Source organism: Syngnathoides biaculeatus, chromosome 14 (assembly GCF_019802595.1).
Source record: "Syngnathoides biaculeatus isolate LvHL_M chromosome 14, ASM1980259v1, whole genome shotgun sequence".
NCBI classification, from domain to species: domain Eukaryota; kingdom Metazoa; phylum Chordata; class Actinopteri; order Syngnathiformes; family Syngnathidae; genus Syngnathoides; species Syngnathoides biaculeatus.
Genome location: NC_084653.1, coordinates 14,738,898 through 14,754,999, shown reverse-complemented (window position 1 = coordinate 14,754,999; position 16,102 = coordinate 14,738,898). Strand labels below are relative to the sequence as shown.

The window sequence follows — 16,102 nt, the reverse complement described above, 5'->3', positions numbered from 1 at the left end:
CTTACCTTCGCACTATGGCAAAAACTCGGCATCACACTGAAACAGGACTTTGCTTTTTTAGGAGGCCACTTCAAACCAAAACAGCCGATTTCTTGTATCTTTTACGACATGGGCTCCTGAGAATTTTTTCATGGTTCTCCTCGTGACAGACATGCCAAACAAATTCCATGTTATGTTAGGTTCAGGAACCTGGTTCAGGTGTTCAATTATCAAGCAATCCAAAGATTCCTGCAGAACTTTTGGCACCTACGCGCTACGACAAAAAAAAAAACAAACAAAAAAAACACACACATTTTGTTTGGCTAAACTTTAACCTTTAACCTCCAAGCCTAATCCAGCTTCCTCCTGGTGCATGATAGTGACTTGCCTCTTTAATGTGGATGGAGAAGAACTTTAAACTCAACTTTTTCAGGGATCCTTTCTACAGTTATGGACTTGAGATATGTGTTTATGTATCAGTGTGTGTGTGTGTATATCCATCCATCCATTTTTTTAGCTGCTTATCCTCAGAAGGGTCGCGGGGAGTGCTGGAGCCAATCACAGCTGTCAACGGGCAGGAGGCGGGGGACAACCTGAACTGGTTGCCAGACAATCGCAGGGCACATGGAGACAAACAGTCGCACTCACAATCGCACCTTGGGGCAATTTAGAGTGTCCAATTCATGTCACATGTTTTTGGGATGTGGGAGGAAAGCGGAGTGCCCGGAGGAAACCCACACTGGCACGGGGAGAACATGCAAACACCACACAGGGAGGGTGGAGATTGAACCCAGGTCCTCAAAACTGCGAGGCCAACGCTTTACAGCTGTTCCACCGTGGTCAGAATTTGACTTTCTGAAATCTTTTTTCCATTGAAATGAATGGAAATGCTGTTAATCCATTCCAGCACACACACACACATCCCTGAAAAAAAAAACACATATGTGACTTTTAACATTTTTTTTGTCAAATGTTTTTCTTCAGTTTAGTGGGCAGTGTGCTCATTCTTTGATGTTTGTGTGTGCATTGGCCACCAGACGGCAGTGTTACGCAGACATAACGACACAAACAAAGAAGAGCTTCACATATAACTCAGTAACATTCATCATTTTTCACAGCAGGTAACGAATATATGCCTGTGACTATTGTTATATTGTCTGTCTGCCTGTGTTTCAAAACCATTCGTGTTCCAATAGTCATTATTAAAGGGTTCTAAAAGTGACTATTGATCCCAACAATAAGCATGTCAATAACATTTTTCCCATCTGTTAGCATTAAGCTAAGACGACTTTACAAGGCAAGCTATGTATCTGTTTGAAATAAAGTGTGTAATTGTTTTTGTTTTTCTGTTTGATGTGGCATTAAACACCTTGATACCACTTTTTGAAGAATTGCTTGATAATTGCAGCATTATTGTAAAATTTACTTTTGTTTTTTGTTTTTACTTTTCATATCAAGACACATATCAAACGTGATTTAAAGGACCTGCACCTGCTTCCGGTCGACCTTTTGGTTGGAGTCCTAATTTGTGGACCAAACCAACAACCCCAACCCGAACCAGGCCTCCTGATACAGTGAAGAAAATAAGTATTTGAACACTCCGTTTTGTTGCAAGTTCCGCCACTTAGAAATCATGGAGTGGTCTGAATTTTTTTTCATCGCAGGTGCATGTCCACTGAAAGAGATCATCTAAAAACAAAAAACCTGAAATCACAATGTATGATTTTTTTTAACTATTTATTTGTATTTATATTTACAGCTGCAAATAAGTATTTGAACACCTGAGAAAAACAATATTAATATTTGGTACAGTAGCCTTTGTTTGCAATTACAGAGGTCAAGGACCCCACGAGGTGATATCTTGCATGGGGCTCCACTCTGATTGAGATTGATCGTCATGTTTAGCTTCTTCCGTTTTCTAATCATTGCTGCCACAGTGGACCTTTTTTCACCAAGCTGCTTGGCAATTTCTCCGGAGCACTTTCCAGCCGTGTGGAGTTGTGCGATTTTGTCTCTGGTGTCTTTGGGCAGCTCTTTGGTCTTGGCCATGTTACAAAATTGAGTCTTACTGATTGTATGGGGCGGACAGTTGTCTTTATGCAGCTAACAACCTCACACAGGTGCATTTGATTCAGGATAATACATGGAGTGGAGGTGGACTGTTAAAGGCGGACTAACAGGTCTTGGAGGGTCAGAATTCTAGCTGATGGACAGGTGTTCAGCTACTTATTTGCAGCTGCATCACACAAATAAATCGTTAAAAAAATCATACATTCTGATTTCTAGATTTTTCTTTTTAGAGTCTCACTCTCACAGTGGCCATGCACCTACGATGAAAATTTCAGACCCCTCCATGATTTTTAAGTGGGAGAACTTGCAATATAGCAGGGTGTTCAAATGCTTATTTTCTTCACTGTACATGACAATAACGGTCTTGACATGGCTGGTCACCAAGGCCAAACCTCAATGTCATTTGTTGATCCCGCAAACATCGCAAAGAGGCCAAGACGAGGACCAATCAGAGGAAGATGAAGGAGGAAGTCCACCAACGACAAAGGGAGGGACCAAGTCACCGGCGTAGATAAAGTGAAGACGCTACAGAAAGGAAGTCGGCAGAGCTCCATGGTCCCGTCTCTTCTTCCTCACGATGGAAACCGAGGACCAATCGGAGCTCTGCTTTCCACAGCTGGCCAACATCTCCTGCGCGAAGCCCTCGTCCGGTTGGTCCGAAGGTGTTTTTTTGACTCTCCTGCGGTACTTAATCTGCGTTGTGACCGTGCTGCTCAACGTGCTTGTCATCACCTCAATCTCCCACTTCAGGCACATGCATTTTTTCCACTAACCCTTAATGTGCCTGCAGATGTTTTGCTCTTTTTATTTTTTTTGTATTTTTTTGCAGCGGTTTCAACAGCTTGTCGGGTTGATTTGTGTGCAGGCGGCTCCACACCCCCACCAACTTCCTCCTCCTCTCTCTGGCCGTTTCTGACTTACTGGTGGGCCTCCTGGTGTGGCCCGGTGAGGTCTACCTGGAAAAATCCTGCTGGACTCACGGAGATATTCCCTGTTCCGTGTATAACTTCGTCTCCTTCACGGTGACGTCGACCTCGGTGGGCAACATGGTGCTGATATCGGCCGACCGCTACGTTGCCATCTGCGATCCTCTGCATTACACCGGCAGAGTGACCGTGAAAAGAATTCAACTTTGTGTTTGTCTCTGCTGGTTCTCGTCTCTCCTCTTGAGTAGCATCTTGATCAAGGACGATCTTGTGCATCCCGGAATGTATTCTTCATGCTACGGAGAGTGCGTCATCCACATTGACTACACCGCGGCGGTTTTTGACCTGGTGATGACCTTTGTCCTCCCTCTGAGCGTCATCGTCGTTCTGTACATGAAAGTGTTCGTGGTCGCCGTCTCCCAGGCGAGAGCCACGCGCTCTCGTGTCACGCACGGCAAAGCGACGACGTCCCTCCCGATGCGAGCCAAGAAATCCGAGTTGAAAGCGGCCAGGACTCTCGGTGTGGTGGTCTTGGTTTTCCTGATGTGCTTCTGCCCGTATTACTGCGTCACGCTAGCTGGCGACAGCTCGCCGAGTGTCTCGCACGTGCTCAACGTGTACTACATGAACTCCTGTTTGAATCCTTTGATATATGTGTGGTTGTACCCGTGGTTTAGGAGAGCCGTTAAACACATCGTCACGCTGCGAATACTGCAGCCCGGTTCCTCGGGGGACAACGCGCTGTAGCCCGCCAGTCTTTTCTCTTCTGGAAAAGGTTTTCTAAAGGGTTATATTGTCATGAATGCCACCAAATGTGAAATGTCGTCCACTTTAAGTTAATTAAATCATGTCTGCGCCAATACTTTGGGCCACTTGAAAAGTGGCTGCTCTGCCCTGAGTTGTTGGACGCGTCAAATGATGTAAATACTGTATCATCAAATCAAAGATGCAATTCTGAACTTTTTCTCATATTCATTATTGATCTGAAATCCAAATGTCTTCAGTGTGCAATACAAACAAAAGAAGTGATCTGGCTGTTACAATATCTAATACTTTCACTTTTATGTGTGTATAAACACAAGGCCAGGTAGCTATGAACTATTTTTCCCCTATTAAATGAAATCACAATTTAAAACTTCCATTTTGTGTTAACTTGAGTTTTCTGTCTATTTATCTACATTTGTGTACATGATCGTTTTTTTTTTTAACCGTGAAATCATGCAAAAATAAGACTTGAGAGGGATTTTTTTTTTATTGGCCAGCAGAGGACGACAACGACTCTTATCAATTTATTTATTTATTTATTTAAAAAAAATCTGTCATTTTGTTAGTTAGTTGGTTAGTTAGTTAGTTAGTTAGTTAGTAATTCATTCATTCATTCATTCATTCGTTCCTTCGTCCATTTATTTATTTATTTATTTTGTTATTTATTTGCTTGCTTGTGTGCTTGTTTGTTTGTTTGTTTGTTGTTTGTTTGTTTGTTTGTTTGTTTGTTTTGTTGGACTGCACGGTGTCACTCTGAAGACTGAAAGATTATTTTTCATATTGTTATTATTATTATTATTAGAATCATAACAAAATAAATTTTGTACGTGACTCACAACATCATTGAAACTCCATGCTAAAAGCATTGTTAAACTTATAAATGATTGACATGACAGTTAATATTCTTATCTTTATGACTATTACTGTAACATATATCATTTAAATGATTTGAGTACAAATAAAACTTTTAAAATTTTCAAATTTAGCAAAAAAAAATATATTCATTCATTATACTCAATAATTAAAGTAAAAAAACTATACCTAAAACTTTTTTAAAGTCTAAAAATTGTAATAAATATAGATTTCACAAATATAAATATATAAATGACAGCGTCCATACCTGACTTGACTAACACGATTTATGTTTTTTAATTTGTGAAAATCATCCCCCCACATAATTTTCACAACTATAGAATTATACCAACACTAAACACTAAAGCAAACATTTACATTTATATCCGTGAACCAAAATGTATAAAACAGTTAAATAGTACAAATCACACACACGGGAGGTGTTAGTATGATTTCAAATGGGGAAAAAAACTTCTTTTAAATATTATGGTGTATACAATTCTAATGTGTACTTTTCAAAAGACGCAATTAAAATGTAAAGATGTATTTATAAATAACAATAAAATGCAAATAATGCTAAAATTATAGAACCAAAAACACTATGTAAAATATATATATATATATATATATATATATATATATATATATATATATATATATACACACAGTACTAACCTTGACCACTAGAGGTCAACCTCGGAACACGTTTCTTTCTTTCTCCTTTGTCCCCCCGCCCACACATACACTTGTCAGCCGTTTGAAACTTGGCAGCCCGGACGAGCCTCAACACATCAGCGGCCCACAAAACCAGCAAACACGTTCGCACCTCACGTCGTCCTCTTAGCCAACATTTCACTTGAAACCCATGAAACTCGGGAAATGCATTGTTTCTTTCTTGCAATCCATTCCGAGCGCTACCGACACTAGCAACTGAAATGTACTTATTAATTTAAGAAGCCTTCGGGCCCATTCTTGCGGCCATTTTGACGGGCTCGCCCAGGCTCTGTTTTGCCACGTCGACGCGTAACTTTAAACGCGCCCAAATGCTAAAAGTTGGGAATTTCTTTGATCAGATTTTCAATGCTGTTACTACGGTATCACACTCAACATTTAGAGGGAATATCTGACCTTTAAGGTGTTTCAGTGTAAATATACCCCGATGCGTCACAAAGTTGCTGTTGTCGTTGTGTACGATACAGCACAGTAAAAAAAATATATATGATATATTGCAATATGGCCTCACAGTTCTGAGGACCCAGATTCAATCCCAGCCCTCCCTGTCTGGAGTTTGCATGTTCTCCCCATGCCTGTGTGGGTTTTCTCCGGGCACTCTGTTTTCCTCCCACATCCCAAAAACATGCAACATTAATTGGACACTCTAAATTTCCCCTAGGTGTGATTGTGAGTGCGGCTGTTTGTCTCCATGTGCCCCGTGGTTGCCTGCCAACCAGTTCAGGGTGTACCCTGCCTCCTACCCATTGACAGCTGGAATAGGCTCCAGCACTCCCACGACCCTCGTGAGGATAAGCGGCAAAGAAAATGGATGGATGGATGGATGGATGGATGGATGGATGGATGGATGGAGGATGGATGGATGGATGGATGGATGGATGGATGGATGGGTGGGTGGGTCTTGCAATATCAGTATTTGACTTGTGTACAATACAGCATTACGAATTACCACTTTTGATATCAATATTGGATGCCATATAGAAAGCGATACTGCATTGCTATACAGTGGCGCCTTGACATACGGGTTTAATTTATTTTGTGATCACATCCCAAAATGTTTGTTTTTCAAATCAACTTTCCCTTGTTGAAATAAATGCAATTGCAAATAATATGTTCCAGCCCCAAACCCTAAAAAACACCTACATTTCCACTTTTTTTCATAACAACATTTGCCCTCAACAGCACTGTATTGTATAAAACACAAATTAATAACATTTGCACGCTATATAACGTGCACCCAATGTACTGTTTTGTTTTTCGTCTTCCGCTGCAAGGAACCCAATGTGAATTGATGGTGGCTGCGTGTCGTGACGTGTTCTCCGGTGGGAGTCCCAAGTGAACCCATTGCTCAAAACAGATCATCGCTTGAAAAACTCTGAAAATCAGGGCACTCTCATGTCTCATTTCTTCAGACATCTGATTAGCTCAAAGGGCCTTCATGATGCACATAGTCCCTCCTGTCCCCCCCAAAAAAATTCTCAGACATTTTTTTATACAGTATTTTTCATCACCTTTTCTTTCTTTAGACTACTCCTCAAATCGCTAGGCTGGGGGTGTCTAAACTATGACTCGAGGCCCATTTGCGGCCCACCAACGATTTCCTGCGGCCCACGTCATGTACTTAAAATGACAACTGATATGACCCACGAATCTCGTAACAAAAAGCGATGAAGGTGAACTGCGCGAGAAGTGTGGGTGTTGAAAAAAGTGGGGCTCACTGCAACTAATTAGACATTTTAGAGCTTTTTTACATCTGCAACAATGCAAATCAACTATTTCCAAATAAAATAGTAACACCGTTTTCCTTCATAACACGTGAGTGAAGTTACATAATGAATCTTTTGGTGGCTTCAGAGTTCACTGAGCACTTGATGAACCAGAAAAGAGGAACTCCTGCGGACCAGACAGGAAACCCCGACCCCACCCCCACCCCAATCTCTTAGCCCAAAGGTCAGAATGTGAAATGTGGGTTTGAAAAAAAATGATAATCTTCTCTTGTGGTTTTTCTTTTCTTCCCGTAAAGCAAACGCGTCACACGGGAAGTTGACCAACGCCACGAAGAACGCACTGCGCCTTGTTTCACGTCTTTTGCTTACGTGACTCACGCAAAAAGTCCACAAATAAGACGAGTACACACGCATCGGTCCAAGCACGCACACACACACACTTATTGCAACACAACAATGCTGACTGAGAATATGAATGACGACGAGGATCTGTTTCAACTTCTCCGGCATCTTGTGGAATGTTCCCGACTTGTGACACTTGGTCATGTGACCTCCACATCGTAACACAATTTGACTTTCTTGACTGCATATTTGTGGGTAGGAGGTTCTGTAAGCGGTGCCGGAAGCCCCTAATAGGGGCTTGTTGGGTCTTGACATGAGCAGCGTTAAAGTTTGGTCCACTTTGCTGGCAGTAAATTGGCAAATTCATTTCATAAAATAAAGCGACAGACCCAGAAAGTGGTTCCTCCTCAGATCTTGTCCTGCTCTGTCAAAGCAAAATCCTGCTTTGATCATCGCAACCTAGCCTAGTTCCGAGCGGGAAAGGAGGTGGGGAGAAGAGAGGGGAAGCGGCAATAAAACAGGCCGAAATCTCAAGTCAGAGGTGGCAAGCCAGCCGAGAGGCAGTTTGTTTAGCTTGTGACAGTGAAAGGAAGTCTTGGGTCAGGATTTCTCCAGAAGGAGTCATAATACACGACAGTACACTTCAAGTACTTGTGTAGTCTGTGCTTTTTGCAGATGATTGCGGTTCTGTTGGGTTCATCAAGGTGCGATCTTCAACTCTCGGTGACAATCAACAGTTCCAAATCTGAGGCCATGAGCCTCAGTTGCCAAAGGGTGGCGTGTACCTTCCGGGTCAGGACTCTGATCCTGCTCCAGGTGGAGGAGTTGAAGTATCTTGGGGCTTTTGTTCGCAAGTGAGGAATTAATGGAATCCGACTGCAGTGATGCGGACTCGGTGATGGAACGGTTGGGGCGACTTAATACCCGATCTACGTTCTCCACCCTCACCTTCGGTTCCGAACTTTGGGCTGTAACCAAAAGAACAAAATTGTGGATATGAGGGGACAAGGTTTCTTTCATTGGTTGTTGTGCTTTCCCAGCCTCCAATTAGTGTAGTGAGAACCCCCCACATGCCCTCTTCCCCCACCGTTGACCCCGATCAGCTGCCCTCCCTCAAGTGACCTCCTGACCCAGCACAAATCAAGACAAGGGTTGTTGTTTTTTTTTTTTTTTTTTTTGGGGGGGGGGTTCGTTGTGAATATTGCGCTATAGTGGGAAACACAAACAAACCTTGATGTACTCGCCCTACCCCAGCCCACCCCCAGGACATGGCAGGTCTCACAGGACCCCCAGATTTTCACTCTGTCTCTCAGTTTTCATATCTTTTATTTGACAAGACTATATCTTGCCAAAGATGGTAAAAAAAACAAAACAAAAGGATTGGGGGGCCTTCGTAATACACATCAGGGAGTGTTGCCAGTTTGTGGTGAAATAAAAAAGACCTTAAGCCACAAAAGTACATTTTCCTGAATCTTACCTTTCCCTGTTCCTGCTCAAATGCAGTCCTTTTGTGAACAATGTAGGTCATGGGCCAAATAGATCCTTTTCATGCACAAATATTTCATTTGTGTGGCAAAGTTTAGCAAATGCTGACTTTCGGCAAACTTCCATGCGGTGGAATTTGATGGCCTTTTTCTTTCCCACAAGGCGTGAGGTGAGGCTTTGTTGTCCCGGGGGTCCCGACATTCGTCCCCCCCGCCCCGCCGACAGCTGACCAGTCGCCATGGGGACCCATCTATCAGCTTTCGGGCACGGACAATGCGGCGCCAGCCATTGGGGCGAGTTCCAGTTCTCCAGCGACATGTCATTATGAATGTTACCAAAAAAGAAAGTAATTCTGCGATTTTGTTATAACACCCAATGAAATGTAAAGTGAAAAAAGTTAAAAGTTAAAATGGAAAGTGAATTGTTCATAATATTGCCCCCCCCCAAAAAAAAAATCCATTAAAAAAATATTTCTCAGAAAAAAAAAAGAAATTGAAACATTTTTATTTGGGGGGGAAAGTACTGTTTATTTCATACAGAAAATAAAACTGTCTCACAAAAATCCAACTCTAAGAATATGTTAATAAATAAAAAAATAAAATTAATGCAGTTGAAATATTGGGAAAGGTGATTTTTTATATGAAGTCTGAAAAATTAAATATATTTCAGCAAAAGTTTTCTCCACACCCCATGCTGAAAATGTTATTTCAAATGTATACACATTTCTTTTTTATTTTGTAAAAAATATCACTATAATACTATTTTAAAGTCAAACTCAGAATCATTTTTTCTCACAAATAAAAACGATAAAAATTGTAAAGGCTTTTTGAAAAACAGTATTTTCTCTCTTAGAAAAAAATGATTAAATCATTTTTTTTTAAACTCAAAAACTCCACTCCAGGGAGAACTCACACTTAGGGGGAAGACTCCAACCCAGAGGAATAAAAATAGTACAACATTCTAAGGGCTAGAAACTAACACAAAAATGTACTTTTTTCCCCCAACAATCTTTTTCTTGGCAGAAACAACTTTTGCTTTACTGTTATCATCTTTCCTCCAATTCCATACTTCCTTTTCCACCTTTGCAAGTCACCCTTTAAAAGTATGTGTGTCGGTGTGTGCGTGAGTGTAACGCTTTGTTGGGTGTCCACACGTTTTTACCCTCAGACTCTAAACTGGCAGCACGGCGCCACATTCATCAGCCTTTTGTTAAACACGCACGCACATGACGAGATGGTGACGAATGGAAAACCGGGTAACAGCCACAAACGCGTCCTAGGTCCTCCAAATGAGACCCACGCGAGAGGCCACGTCTTGTGTCCGTGCACACGCGTCACGGACCCATTCCATCCACATCAAAAGTTGCATATGTTTTTGGAATGTGAACGACAAATTGAAAAGATCAACGTGGCCAAAATGGCTTCTGAATCCAAATAATACTAGCGCAGCTCCAACTACTAGAGACAAAATGTGTCTTTTATGAAGTGGAGGTCAGCCGGTGTACCCTTTGCACGTGACGACAAATAAACACCCAAATGTGACTTTGAAATGTTTAATACTCTCCAAAAACTTTAGTCCACACCATGTGCTGGTTAGCATGTGCAGATAAGGAAGTCCATATAAGGAAGTCGACCATGAACAGGCCCGCCTGTTTCTGTTTCGCTTCCTGATCTTCACCGGGATGACATCACCCTCCTTCAAAGTCTACAGTACTCTCCACCCTCAATATGTGTGTGAATATTTAAGACAGGGTTTGTATGCATTGTGCGTGTGTAACAGTCCATGTGAATGTGTGCGTTTATGTGCATCTGTGTGAGTGAGCGACTGTGTTTATTTACCTACTTACGTGCGTACATGTTTGTAAATGTGTACATAATCCACGCATGTATTTGTTAACATGTGTGTGTTTATAAATGCATGAGTCTGAAAGTAAGGGTGCGTGAATGTAATTGTGTCTCTACTGCATACGTCAACACAGTGATGACTTCACAACGCCCAAGCCCCTCCCACTCCTCCTGTCACTTGTCTCATCACAGCAACCACATCAGCACCACCAGGCTCCCCCTCTGGTCACCTGACGTTGTGCCGTTGCCGCTTGCCGCCGGCGAGGCTTTTTCGCCGGTCGTGTATCATGCGCGTGAGTTTGTCCATGCCCTCGCGGAGCCCCTCGCCGATGATGGCGCAGGCGGGCTGCACGTGGTAGCGGGTGGCGGGCGCCAGCTCCCCGAGGCCCAGGCCCCGCTCGATGGCCTCCACCGTCAGCGAGCGCGGCAGGTCCTGCTTGTTGGCGATGACGAGCAGCGGGGCGCCGCGGTTCTCGGCCAGTCGCGTCACCTACACGTGTGCAAAATTCAACAGGTTAGCAGTTTTCATGGATGAGCTGAATCATATAGGAATTTTAAAAATGGAAGATCTTTAAGAAGGAAAATGCAGTAACGCATTGAGAGTCAAGACTTTGGCTTAATGCTAACACGTCACAAAAAACGCCATTGACCTGCTCACACCGACAGTTGCAGTGTTCTAATCGTTGAAGCGAGGGATATCTAAACACAAGTGGTGCATCAACACCTGTAGACAGACAATATAACAGTACAGTGGATCTCCGCTATTTGTGGCGGGGATCTGAACTCTGAAAGATAGCGGAATCCGCAGGTAACTAATGCCCATTAGATTTTTTTTCCCCCCTTTCTTTCAGCTTGTCCAGTTAGGGGTCCCCAAAGCGTAACATCTCAGATGATCGCTCATATTTGTTTGGCACAGTTTTTACGCCGGATGCCATTCCTGACGCAAGTACTCTTGGGGAGAATGCCAATTAGAATTTGATTGGTGGAAAAAAAATGACCCCTAAAAAATTGGATAAATTAGGACGAACCAAAACTAAGGACTTTAGGGGTTAGTTTCCCTACCCTCGAAAAAAGAAAATTAACTCATTGGAAAATTTGAAAACAATTAAAGTTAAAAAAAACAATACAAACTGGTGAATCTGTGATTACTTATTGGTTTACGGTACTGACAGGCTCGTAATTTTCATCGCCTTGCAAATATTAATTTACAGTACTGTATTTTACTGACGTGTTGTAGCCATCTCTACTGGTCACTCAATAGAAGCAGCTGCAATGGATAGATTTGGGGAAAAAAAGTGGGTTCTTTTCACTAATATTTTTTAGGTAAACTACTCAGTGTGTATCCCTTTTGGTACTGCTCGCGCCAAGTTGAACCTTTCAGGGCTTCACATTACCCTTTGTGAGCAAATATGTTGTTCTTCTGAGTATTTTTGGGCTATGTTTTGGGGGAAAGTCTCGGATTTTAGGTACAGAAGTGAAACTTTCTAGAGACTCCAAATATTTGGGGGGAGAGAAAAGTTGCATTTTGCTCCAAAGTATGGTTGAATTTAACCCCAAAGCACACACAAGAGGTAAGAGATGTCATGAGTGTCATCGAGATGGGCACGAGGAGAGAAAAAAATGGCAAACTGCGGACCACAGCGGTGGCGTTTCGGGTCCACAACAACGACGTCAGTTGCGCACGCGAGGGCGGCGGGCCCGTGTTGTGTCGCTCGACCTTGTGCAGCTCGGTGCGCGCCTCCTCCAGCCGCTCGGCGTCCACGGAGTCCACGACGTAGACGAGCCCGTCGGCGGCCCGGCTGTACGACCTCCAGAGCGGCCGCAGCTTCTCCTGGCCGCCCACGTCCCACACGTGGAAGGCGACGCCGCCGTGCAGGCGCACCTTCTCGGCGTTGAAGCCGATGGTGGGCACCGTGTTGACGAACTCGTTGAGCTTGAGCCGGTACAGCACCGTCGTCTTGCCCGCCGAGTCCAGACCCAGCATGACGATGTGCAGGGTCGACGTCAGCCCGGACGCCCCGACCCCCATCTGGAGTCTTCTTCGGCTTCTCCTCCTCGATGGCGCGACCTCCGCCGGGGTTAGAAGTTCGAGTAGTGACCCGGAAAAGCCGCGGACTGCCCGGCTCAGGGAGAGCTCCGCCCACACGAGCGAGAATGTCACGTGATCATTCGGGATTCATTATTCAAATGAACATTGAAGGGCAGTGATGGAAGCCTACCCCAAATTTGTTTCAATATGGTAACATTTTCTGTCATAAAATAATAGATTTTCAGAGGCGAAAAACGTCAACCCTGGGAAAATCGGGAGAAAAATGAGCAAGTTGTGGCTACACTACCTTCCCAACATGGCGGCCACTTTGGAAGTTTACTTGGTTGGTTAGTTGGCTTGGCTGCTGCAGCGTGCTGGCGTATAAGTCACCATTCCAGATATGTGAACGCCAATCACCAGGTAAAGATTGATTACAACACTGACACAATCTATGAAATAATGGTTGACCGATAGGTGATGCTTCAATGTCCCCCCTTGAATCGCTCTATGTAGTATGTACGCCACAGCTATGAGCTAATAAGCTAATTGGGCACTTGGACACATTGCTAGCTAATGGAATGGCAACTGAGTTTTTGTTCCCAGTGTAACTGATACAATGTAAAATGTCTCTTTGAAATATGTCATGCCAGGAAAGTTGGCAGAAAAAAAGTTGAGATTCCCTGCAAAAACAGGAATATTTGATTTTAGTCAAAACTATTCGAATTAGAATTAGAAAGATGGAGACATGCACTGGAAAGGAGAGGAATGAAGATTAGCCGGAGTAAAACAGAATATATGTGCGTGAATGAGAAAAGTGGAGGGGGAAGAGTGAGGCTACAGGGAGAAGAGATAGCGAGGGTGGACGACTTCAAATACTTGGGGTCAACAATACAGAGCAATGGAGAGTGTGGTCAGGAAGTGAAGAAACGGGTCCAAGCAGGTTGGAACAGCTGGCGAAAGGTGTCTGGTGTGTTATGTGACAGAAGAGTCTCTGCCAGGATGAACGGCAAAGTTTACAAAACAGTGGTGAGGCCGGCCATGATGTACAGATTAGAGACGGTGGCACTGAAGAAACAACAGGAAGCTGAACTGGAGGTGGCAGAAATGAAGATGTTGAGGTTCTCGCTTGGAGTGAGCAGGTTGGATAGGATTAGAAATGAGGTCATTGGAGGCACAGCCAAAGTTGGATATTTTGGAGACAAGGTGAGAGAGGTGAGTATATTCGTTGAAGGGTGCTGAGGATGGAGCTGCCAGGCAAAATAGCGAGAGGAAGACCCAAGAAAAGTTTGGTGGACATGAGGACAGTGTGTGTTCGAGAGGAAGATGCACAATATCGGCTTAGATGGAAAAAGATGACACGATGTCGTGACCCCTAACGGGACAAGGCGAAGGAAACAGAAGAAGACCTCATATATAGCAAATCTACACACACGCAAGAAAAGCACGCCCCGCGTTCCTTGTGAGGATAAGCAGCAAAGAAAATGGATGGGTGGAAGGATATTAATTGTGATCTATCCATCGGTTTCTTGGGGTTTGTTTGTAAAATAAAGCTTTATCTCCCCCTGTTGGAACCAGAGCAGCATCACAGTTGACGTAAAATGCAATTCCAGTACCACATGGCGTCGATCCTGCAAGTTGTAATAAATCGTGCGGGTTACTAGTGAACGTGATCTAGATTTCCTGGCATTTATCGTGTAAAAAGAAGTTACTCAAATCACTGGACGATGATATGTTCCAGCCCAAACTCACAATTGGTCTTCCCATCAACGCAGGGAAAGACCCTGTGCTGGAGGAGAATATTATACTGTACCTTTTTCTAAGAAATAAACAGAATTACTCGTAAAGTAAATCGTGTAAACAAAAAGTGCAATTAAATCGTCCTAGACAACTTTGCAATTCAACTCTTATTCAATCTAACAAGAGAAAAACAGTGTTTCATTTTGACTTTTGTTTTCACTGTCGCAGTAGTAGTATGACAATCTTCAGACACACGTCTTGTAAAAAAAAAAAAAAAAAAAAACTGATTAAAATATTGCACATTTTTTCACAACATCTATTTTTGGTGTAATTTTACCTGCTTTTCTCGGTAAAGTACATTTTTATTTTTATATATTTTTTAATAAATACTGTACATTTGCTTAAAAAATGTATATATATATATATATATATATATATATATATATATATATAATTTTGCACGTTTTGGGGAAACGCTAAGAAATATTGTTCTAAAAAGAAGTTTTTTAGAAGAAAAAATAGTATATAATACAGTAATTAATCAGGTTTTAGAAAAAATATTTTACATGCAAATGATCTTTTTTCTATAATAATTATAATAACAATAAAAATCTCTCAATTATAACAGGGCTTTCTGTAAGTTGTAAATACCTTCTGAGACCTTTTTTTCCTAAGCGCAGCAACAAAACATTTTTAAAACGTATTATACCACATTATGTATGACTAAAAATATCTTTTACTTTGGGAATAGTGCCTGTTGTCACAAGAAAAATTAAATATATTCTTTAGAATCGTAATTTTCACCTCCACTAAAAAAAATGTAAAAAAATTCACTCTGCCTGTAATGCATTTTTTTTTTCAAAAAAAAAAAAAAAAGTTTCTCATAATACTGAGATTTTCTTTGAAAAGTTCACATTCAAACTTTTTTTTCGTATGAATTTCTTTCTTGGCTTCTTTGTACACAATTAATGTAAAACAAACAAACAAACTGATGCAATCGATTTGTTTTAAGTGAACAAACTCAGTGTTGCAGTCGAGACAAAAAAAGAGTGCCTTTTTTCATCGTTAGCATTCGTTGGTTGGTTGCCATGGAAACGTGGACGCCCTTCGTGAGGGTTGCCATGGCGCCGAGGAAAGAGCCTTTCAGCGGCTGCTGCCGAGTGCTCCTCAGACACGATGAAATTAAAGACAAAAGATAAGATTCTCTCAAGAAAATTCGGTTACCTCGTAATCAGGGCTGTCACATCTTCCAGTACGTCACAGAAAGCCTTAAGAATTGCACACAAATACACGTAAAGGACCACAAAATGTTCGATTTTGGTAAAAACGCGATTTAATTTGCCTCCCAAAAGAAAAATGGTCACAAAAGTAGAATGTTTTGTTTGGTTTCCCAGGTTAAATGCTCTATTCTGCCATAAAAATAATAAACCTGTGGACAAAAACATGACAGTTATATTAGACTACCCCCACCCAGAAAAAAATGAAAACTTGAGAAATATTATGTTTACCTGCGAAAGTGTTTTTTTTATGGACATTAATGTAATTTTAATTGTATGTATATAATATAATTTTTTATGGCCCCTTGCTGCTCCCCCCACACACACACATACAAAA

The 16,102-nt window shown here is 42.2% G+C and overlaps 2 protein-coding genes across 2 annotated transcripts; one reads left to right on the top strand and one right to left on the bottom strand.

Moving 5' to 3' along the window:
* The first annotated feature begins 2,480 nt into the window (after positions 1–2,480).
* On the top strand, positions 2,481–4,077 carry LOC133512344 (trace amine-associated receptor 7e-like). Its single transcript, XM_061841881.1, has 2 exons — positions 2,481–2,711; positions 2,915–4,077. Exons 1-2 carry the CDS (start codon positions 2,602–2,604, stop codon positions 3,720–3,722), a joined length of 918 nt encoding a protein of 305 aa, XP_061697865.1. The 5' UTR covers positions 2,481–2,601; the 3' UTR covers positions 3,723–4,077.
* A 5,324-nt stretch (positions 4,078–9,401) lies between these two features.
* On the bottom strand, positions 9,402–12,870 carry LOC133512005 (ADP-ribosylation factor-like protein 4C). Its single transcript, XM_061841179.1, has 2 exons — positions 12,440–12,870; positions 9,402–11,212 (listed from the first exon to the last, which is right to left on the bottom strand). Exons 1-2 carry the CDS (start codon positions 12,749–12,751, stop codon positions 10,949–10,951), a joined length of 576 nt encoding a protein of 191 aa, XP_061697163.1. The 5' UTR covers positions 12,752–12,870; the 3' UTR covers positions 9,402–10,948.
* Between the last annotated feature and the right edge of the window lie 3,232 nt (positions 12,871–16,102).

What these genes read in the sequence shown, in the direction of transcription:
- LOC133512005 (XM_061841179.1), bottom strand. Translation starts at nt 12,751, where the DNA reads ATGGGGGTCGGGGCGTCCGGGCTGACGTCGACCCTGCACATCGTCATG. An exon ending in CGCGCACCGAGCTGCACAAG is followed by an intron (nt 11,213 to 12,439) that starts GTCGAGCGACAC and finishes GCACACGTGTAG; the next exon opens with GTGACGCGACTGGCCGAGAA.
- LOC133512344 (XM_061841881.1), top strand. Translation starts at nt 2,602, where the DNA reads ATGGTCCCGTCTCTTCTTCCTCACGATGGAAACCGAGGACCAATCGGA. An exon ending in CTCGTCCGGTTGGTCCGAAG is followed by an intron (nt 2,712 to 2,914) that starts GTGTTTTTTTGA and finishes ATTTGTGTGCAG; the next exon opens with GCGGCTCCACACCCCCACCA.